We start from the raw sequence: 9,121 nt of genomic DNA, 5'->3' as shown, positions 1-9,121 counted from the left end.
CCTCTATAAACAGTAACTTTTACAGGCTTTCCGTTTGGATCCTTGTTTTAGAGAGAGAGGAGGAGCCATTGGAGTTTTCATAGATGAGCTGTTGGATAGATCAAACTTTTTTAGCATATCTCTGACATACTTACTTTGGCTGATAAAGATACCTTTATCTTATTGCTTGATCTGGAGACCTAGAAAATAGGTTAGTTCTCTCATCATACTCATCTGGTATTCTTTCTTCATGCGATCAGCGAACCGGAAACACGAAGAGGGATTAGTGGAACCAAATATAATATCATCGACATAAATTTGGTCTAGAATGATATGACCTTTAACTTTCCTATGAAATAAGGTCTTGTCAATCTTTCCACGCACAAATTTCTCAAAGATGAGAAACTAGGAGAGGGTATCATACCAGGCACGAGGGGCATGTTTTAACCCGTAAAGAGCTTTATCCAATTGATAGACATGATTTGGATATTTAGGGTCAAGAAACCCTGGAGGTTGCTTAACATAAACTTCCTCTTGGAGTTTTCCATTTAGGAAACCACTCTTTATATCCATTGGTAGAATTTAAAGTCTTTATGGGCAGCAAAGGCTAGGAAGAGTTGAATAGCTTTGAGTCTAGCCACTGGTCTAAAGGTTTCGTCATAATCGATTCCTTCTTCTTGTCTATAAACCTGAGCAACAAGACGAGCCTTGTTACGGGTTACCACACCTTGTTCATCTAACTTATTGCGATAAACCCATTTGGTGCCTATCACAGTTTTGTCAGACGAACGTGGGACAAGGTACTAGACTTTGTTCCTATCAAACTCAATGAGCTCCTCCTGCATGGCAATGACCCAACTAGGGTCTAAGATAGCATCATTGATTTTCTTGGGTTCAATTATAGAAGGGAAGTTGACAAAGAGACATATATTACCTAGACCATGTCGTGTATGAATACCTGACTTGGATCACCAAGAATTTGATTAATAGGATGGTCTTTTGTCCATAGCTGAGCTGGTAGAGGATTATCATCTGAGCATTGATGTTTAGGAACAAAAAATGAGGCTTCAGTTGTAGATTCTTCAACAATGGGTAGAATTGCTAAAGGATCCTCAGTAAGAGATTCAGCGACTGATAGAGGTTCAGATGCTGAAGACATTTCTTTCATTGATTGGTCTGTGTATGAAGTAGAGGGAGGCATGCAACTAATGGGCACTGCAACGACCTCTGAATAAGATTTTCTTTGGTTATTAGTTGCAACTGGACTGATAAGTGGATCATCATCAGCTTCTAGAGTATCAACATTGGGTTGATTGTTGAAGGAAGCTTCAAGTTGTCCAACATGAGAGAACATCCAGTTTTTTAATTCTTCATCATCATTAATGATAGGCTTACAATTAGCTGATTGAGATTCATCAAATGTGACATGAACAGTTTCTTCTATGGTCTGTCGACGTTTGTTGAATACTCTGAAGGCTTTGGATACTGAAGAATATCCAAGAAAGATTCCTTCATCAACTTTGTCTGGAAAAAAATTAATCCCGATATATTAGATTTAAGACTTCTAAGTCTGAAAAAAAAAATTCAGACTTTAGAGTTCGGGTGAGCTAAGTCTGGAAAAAAAAAAAGACTTTAGTGGTGAACTAACTCTGAAATAACTCTAAAATAAAAGTCTAAAGAATGACGTTAGACTTGTAGAAAACTTCAGAGTTCAGATTTCCAAGTCTGAAAAGGAAGACTTTAGAGTTCGGGTTTCTAAATCTGAAAAAGAAGACTTTAGAGCTCAGACTCTTAAGTCTGAAAAAGAAAACTTCAGAGTTTAGACTCCAGAGTTCGGTGATTCAAGTCTGAAAAAAAGACTTCAGAGTTTAGGTGAGCTAACTCTGAAGAATAACTTCAGACTTGTTCTCTTGAAATAACTCTAAAATAAAACTCTTTAGACTTTAGAGCTCTCTATAGGTAAGCCAGAATCTCTGCATGTACTATGTGGAGGCTCCGTATGGTGTTCTGTCTGGAAAAGAAAACTTCCAAAATGCACTCAAATAACGATCAAACAAACTAATAAAATCAATTACTACACAATCAACCAAAGAAGACTTCAGAGTTCGGGTGAGGTAAGTTTAAAGTCAGAAGACTTCAGAGTTTAGACTTCTAAATATAAAAAAAAAAAGACTTCGGAGTTTAGACTTCTTTGATTGAATAAGAAGACTTCAGAGTTTAGACTTCTTTGATTGAATAAAAAGACTTCAAAGTTTAGACTTCAAAGTTTGGATGAGCTAAGTTTGAAAAAGAAGACTTCAGAGTAGGATCTAGTTTCCTACTTCATGATCTTCTTCTTTAATTTCTCAATTATTTTGAAGAATGACTTTTCAGACTTGAATTTAGAAATGAAACTATATCAATAATTAGTTAAAATGAAGTTAACCCTAMAATAAAATTGAATTTAGAAATGAAACTATATCAGTAAATTGAATTTAAACTTAGAATTAAACACCATTTTTTCCGGGAAATAGTTGCCACACTAATTAATTAAACCAAGAATAAAATCAATTACAATTAATGGGATTGATTAAATAAGAGGACACATGTCAATCAGATGAGTCTAATTGAACTAAGAATGTAAATTGTGTCTAGATATGTGTTTAGGCGGGAAAACACTAAACGATTGTGATTTATCATATTAAAAATTTATATAAGGGTTGGTTCAAATGTTAACCGAGTTTATTGTTTTAACTTTGTTAACCAATTTTGGTCATTGATTCTTACAATAAACGGTTGTAATTTACTATATTAAAATTTTAATTTTTTAAATTTATAATTTCACAAACATATGTAAACTAAGTAGAAAAAGGTATTTATGTAAATTTTTTAATGTAAATCACATATCATTAATTGGGAGTTACAAAATAAAAAAATTCCCATGATTTTTGTTAAAGTAAAAACCATATAAACACATATATATATATATGAATCATTGTGTCAAATACGAACAAAAATTGACATATATATGAACTTGGACTGCATAGCGTTTATGAACACAATATGAACATAATAAGAATAACTGCTACACAAAAGAAAATAAATAAAAAAAAACATATATGAATACAATATGAACAGGTTGTGAACAATAGTTCCTTCATTATGAACACATTCAGGAGCGAGCTAATGTTGAGATATGCAGCTAGTGTACATATGAACACAATATGAACACTTGTGAACAATAGTTCGTTTATTATGAACACAATCAGGAGCGAGCCAATGTGGAAATATGCAGCTACTGTACATATGAACAGTTTGTGAACAATAGTTCATACATTATGAACAATGAGTTTATCCATAATAGCTTGAACGATACCGAAAACTTTAATACCGTGTCTCTTCTACCAACCACAAATTCAGTAACATTATAGATAGAAAAATCAATATTATAAAAAAACAAGATCAATAATAAATTAACAAAAATCATGGGATTTTTTGATTTTGTAACTCCCATTTAATGATATGGGAGTTACATAAAAAAGAAAATTACATATTTACCCTTGTCATTAAATTATAAGATGAATATGAACCTATATATAAGATGAATTATTATTGGTTGAAAATGGTTAACAAAGTTAACACAATAAACTTGGTTAATATTTGAACCAGGCTCTCTCTCTCTCTCTCTCTCTCTCTCTATATATATATATATATATATATATATATATATATGGGTACGTTCAAATGAAAACCGTGCATTTCTAAAAATTCGTGTAAACTAATTTCGACCAATAGGAAAATTCTATTTTTTTTTCTAATTAAATTTAATCAATAAGGGTATTTCGGTCATTTACAATATTTTCAATTAAATATGAAAATTATTAATAAATCTTAATTAAAGAAATGTAATAAAAGAAATTTTATAAATGGTAAGATTTAAATATTTAATTATATTATAATTTTAAAAATATGAACTAAATATATTGTGATGCGATTGAATCTACTGGTGAATCTTGAAGATTGTAAGGCATAATGTAATGAATTCATCAAATCATGATTGAAAAAAGAAGTTAATACAAATGAAACATGTTTCATGAAAGTGAAATTGGTTCATGTCATAATTGAACAATGAGTAGTGAAACATTTTCATGGTGAACCCGTTTCATTGATGGTGTAGTTGATCCATTTAATAGGTGAAGTGGAAAATGAAACGGTGCATAATGTATTTGGTTCATCATGAAATAATTGCATGATGAAACGGGTACATGATGAATCTGTTACAAAATCTTGAAGATTGTAATCTGCTCAGAATCTTGAAGATTGTAAGGCTTAAATGAATGAATTCATCAAATCACGGATGAAATAAGAAAATTAATGTACATGAAATAGGTTTCATGAAGATGAAACTGGTTCATGGTGTAATTGAACCAAGAGTAGTGAAATGGGTGCATAATGTATTTGGTTCGTCATGAAATAATTGCATGATGAAACGGGTACATGATGAATCTGCTCCATAATCTTGAAGATTGTAATCTGCTACAGAATCTTTAAGATTGTAAGGATTAAAGGAATGAATTCATCAAATCAGGAGCGAATAAACTAATCTATGTACATGAAACAAGTTTCATGAAGGTGAAACTAGTTCATGGCGTAATTTAACAATGAGTAGTGAACTGGTTTAATGGTGAACCTCATTTCAGTGATGGTGTATTTGATCCATTTAGTAGGTGAAATGCAAAATGAAAYGGGTGCATAATGTATACGGTTTGTCATGAAATAATTACATGCTGAAATGGATTCATGATGAAACCGGTGTGTCTTGAAATAATTTCATAATGAATAGGGTGCATATTTACATGGGTGTATGAAGGACATTGAAACAATTTCAGGATAAGGAATAAAAAGGTTGTTGCATTAGCGAAATTATTTCCTACCAAATAGAAATTTTTAATTTCCTAAAATAAAGAATAATGTCCTTCAATAGGATGTTACAGAATATGTATATTTGTTTACCATTTTCTCCTTATTGCTGATATAAAAATATATTTTTAATATATTTTTCTTTTAATTTCCTAAAATAAAGTAAACTAATCTTGACTATTGATCAAGAAAATAGATGGATGAGATTGGTTTACACGGTTTACACAAATGGAGGCGGTTTTCATTTGAACGCTCCTATATATATATATATATATAGAGAGAGAGAGAGAGAGAGAGAGAGAGAGAGACGGGGGAGGGGGGTTCAAATAAGAAGACTAAATATCCTAAGATGGTAAGAAGAGAAAGTTAAAGGGAATGTTCATGTATAAATTACTAAAAAAATCTAGAAGAAAATTATTTGAAGCCGCTCACACATTATTACCCTGTAACATTGATTCACATATGTGACATCCGAAAATTTAAATACCAGGTTAGTAGCTAGATAGCACTTTAGAAATATTATTAACACTCAAGTAGAGCGATTAGAGCTTAAGTAGTTAGAAATCCCGGTAGGTTGCATAGAAAACATTGTTTCGACCCGTAATGAACCGGATCGTCTTATAAAATGCCAAACACTCCAAATAATTTTTAAAACTTGCATAAAATATAGAATCTACATATTTTAAATATTTTTACTTAAAATTATTTTTAAGCAATTTATTTATCTCATAAAATAGGAATTTGGGCCATTTTCTCAATATCTCACAAAAGTACCCAACTTATTAAGATATGTGCTAAGTTTTTACAAAAAAAAAAAAAATAGAAGGGATTCAAGAAATAAATACAAAAGTACCCACCACATGGTACCCCCTACATATAAATACATTTTGAAAATTCAAAACATTCATTTCTCATTTATCTCTCAACCTTTCACCTCCTTACTCTCCCTCACTTTTCACCTACTACTCTCTCCCTCCATCTTCTTCTTGAAGAAAAATTCAGCCTTTCATAGAAAAGAAAAGGGATTCAAGAAATAAAACTTGAAGAAATCATCTTTTTTTAATCAAAGGTAAGAACTTGTTAGTGTTTTGGCTTCATTTATACACTTTTAGTGCCATTTTCTTGTTATTGTCATACTTTTAAGTTTGCAAAGGAGAGGTGTTATTCATTCTAAGTTCTAAGGGTAGATTTTACACCAAAGACATGAAAAATGTTCTTAATATGGTGAAAATCCGTGACCTAACCATCTAGAACTTTTGAAAAGCAAGAAAAACCCTTCATTTCTTGCATTTTTGTGTCTCTTATGAAATCTGAGTTTTCTTTCATTTTTGTTACCAAGAATAGTGTAATTTAAATAATCTTACTTTAATATTGAATAGTAGATTGATGTTCTTCCATAAAATCATCATTTTTGGAAATTGTGATGCATAAAAATCCATTTTTGCATAAAAGAATGAATTTTCTTCTGGACAGATTCATTGCATGAGTTTGGAACGACCATATCTGGTTGTGTATTGACCTAATAAGCATGAATATTTTTCCTCAATAATATTTAGTGCATTAGTTTTTAAACCCAAGTGGAATCATGAGAAAATATGACCTTACCTCACAACACCCAAAACAAATTTGGTGTGCAACAGTGGTCGGTCAGAAATTTTGTGTCTCATTGTTCATCTATAACTCTTAGAAGACACATCAAAACTCATAAAATTTTACGTCTGGAGTATATATTAAAGTGTTAGCTTTCAAAAGAGTCTAACCCCACCCAAAAACATAGTGATTTAGGGGTTCAACCGATTTTTACAAAATAAGTGTGCAATCTGTCCAGACTTGACAGATTTCCACATGCATGTTCAAACAACCATTACTCCCAAACTATACATCCAAATATAGTGATTCTTTTTGTAAAATCTAGCCTTATGTGTTAGCTTTAAAACTATTCACGAACCATTGGAAAATTATAAGTATAACTCTTTCAAAATGGTGTAACATTAAGAAGGGGTTTTCTGTTTTGAAAGTTGTAATCACTGTTTTGGTAAAATTTGTTTGAGATCTTTCCACTGATCCAAAAATCTTGATTTTTGGTCATAATGATCCTAACTCGGTATACTAAAACATATAAAAAATTCTGGAAAATATACTTCTTGGATGAGGGTGAATCATGGACATTTTTTAGTCACAAAGATTCTGTCAGAATGCATGATTTCCTAAAACCACTAAAGAGTGGACTCTTAAACCATAAACCCCATAATAAGCATACTAGTTGTCTACCCGCGCATTGCGGCGTGATGTAAAAAGTTCATTAAGGATGCCTTTGGTATTCAGATTACATGGGACAAGACGGTAAAAAAAAAAATTAGTCTCATGTTTAGTATGCCATAGACAAAAAATACATGGGACAAGATGAAACTATTTTTAAATTTCACGGAACAAAACTTGATGGTTTTTGTTCCACCAAAAAAGGTGGAACAACATGAGATTAAATATCAATTGACTATATTACCCTTATTTTCAATAGAAAACCGAATTACCACAGCTTCCTTCAATGACCCGTCTCTTCCACAATTTATAAAAAATTGGAATAAACCAAACCAATTGTTTYTTCTTGTTGTTTGTTCTCTTCTTGATCACATCTAAGTGAGTAGCAAAGAGACAAGCCTCAGAATCCTGCATACATATAGATATAGAGACCATGTTARCTCAGCAGCATACAACCAAACCCAAATATTGTTTCTAAAATACCAWTGTGAATATGGCTCCCAAATCTCCAATCATTTTCACATTTGTTTGTATTMTGCTATCCTTCTTGCTGATTCTGTGCCAATAAATCAAACAAGATTCAGCCCAATGGAAGAGTTGAAGAAGCTAAGGAGAGTCAGAGCTAAGCTAAAGAAGATCAACAAACCTTCAKTCAAGACCATTCAGGCATTTTGACTTTCTCACCTTTTTGCTATTTTGAGTTTTGACTTCCATTGAGATGAAGGCAACACATTATGGTTTTGAACGATGAATCTCACCATGGAGATTGAATCGATGTCTTGGGCCTTGGGGCGTACGACGGTCAAAACGGCTAAAAGAATATGAAAACTTGCTGTATTAAAGGTTAAAAACAAATGGAATTAAATAAAGGACGAAAGACATCTATACCTAGATAAAGGTTAAAAACATACTATTGATGGTTTAAATTAAATAAAGGACGAAAGACATCTAATATTAAGAATTATATATACTAACAAATGGAATTTAAAGATCAAAACATCATCATTAGAAAGAAACAACTCCACTGTTATATGTATACAACTAAAAAGAGGATACATCCATGTAAAGATATGTCTCATGGAAATAGTTGACACAACAAAAACAAGAGCTTTCATGTTTTTGGTCCARCTTGCTTTCCATAGAACATCTTTTGGACAAGAAAAACTACACTGTTACCTGTATAGATTGAAGCCTCACGAGCGGCCACAGGCATGTTTGAAGTGTTAGCGACAAGTGTAGTACGTTTCATGACAGATTCTTCACGACCGTCAGGCAATGTCATAGTCAATTGGGGAAATTCCATGAGAACCTGCCAAGTTATTATAGAACATCAAAAATAAGCATTCATCAACAACTGAAACAAAAAGAATTATATTCAGTGGGATGTACTTCTGCCATTTCATTTCCTCTCTCTCCACAACCAACATAAACGACAGTGTTCGAATTTGAATACTGCATGATGACAGGAAAATAGTTAATATGGAAACAATATCAGCATCTAACTATTCAAAATTTTAAATGAGTGACAACCCGCTATACATCAAAGATACCTTGGATAGAGCTTGGCTAATAACATTTTTCCCACAGCCGAATGCACAAGGAATGGCACATGTCCCACCAAGCACCGAGGGGAAAAGAGCATCAAGAACACACTAATACATACAATAGATTATTAGGATCACATTAAGAAGCAAATTGGCAATGATAGAAAGCCAAAATAAACATATTCCATGATAGAAGCGATTACTAAGCTGGACTTTGTGAAGGTTATTTTACCTTCATGAATCACAGGTTCCACATGGTTTTCATTATCAACAATTGCAAATGTTACATTTCCCAACCAATGTAGTGGATGTGTAAGGCAAGGTGCAAGCCAGAGCATCTTAAGGCACGTTATGGCACGAGTTCTTTTAAGGCATTATTTGGCTTTTAAGGCATTATTTGGCTTTGGTTATCTTGGGTCCAACATTTAGAACAATATCAA

General features: G+C 32.3%; 1 protein-coding gene across 1 annotated transcript; it reads right to left on the bottom strand.

Annotated features, from left to right (window-relative positions):
• Positions 1-7,707: 7,707 nt before the first annotated feature.
• On the bottom strand, positions 7,708-8,919 carry LOC112504499 (V-type proton ATPase catalytic subunit A-like). The gene is made up of 5 exons (XM_025108437.1): positions 8,914-8,919; positions 8,688-8,789; positions 8,527-8,589; positions 8,314-8,446; positions 7,708-7,969 (listed from the first exon to the last, which is right to left on the bottom strand). Exons 1-5 carry the CDS (start codon positions 8,917-8,919, stop codon positions 7,818-7,820), a joined length of 456 nt encoding a protein of 151 aa, XP_024964205.1. The 3' UTR covers positions 7,708-7,817.
• Between the last annotated feature and the right edge of the window lie 202 nt (positions 8,920-9,121).

The sequence above is a fragment of the Cynara cardunculus genome, unplaced genomic scaffold (assembly GCF_001531365.2).
Source record: "Cynara cardunculus var. scolymus isolate 2C unplaced genomic scaffold, CcrdV1 Un_Scaffold_5818, whole genome shotgun sequence".
In the NCBI taxonomy this organism is placed as follows: Eukaryota; Viridiplantae; Streptophyta; class Magnoliopsida; order Asterales; family Asteraceae; genus Cynara; species Cynara cardunculus.
Note: the sequence above shows the minus strand (reverse complement) of the source record. Positions and strands in the feature narration are given on the sequence as shown.

What these genes read in the sequence shown, in the direction of transcription:
- LOC112504499 (XM_025108437.1), bottom strand. An exon ending in TTAGCCAAGCTCTATCCAAG is followed by an intron (nt 8,590 to 8,687) that starts GTATCTTTGATG and finishes GTCATCATGCAG; the next exon opens with TATTCAAATTCGAACACTGT. An exon ending in TGAGGCTTCAATCTATACAG is followed by an intron (nt 7,970 to 8,313) that starts GTAACAGTGTAG and finishes CCTTTAATACAG; the next exon opens with CAAGTTTTCATATTCTTTTA.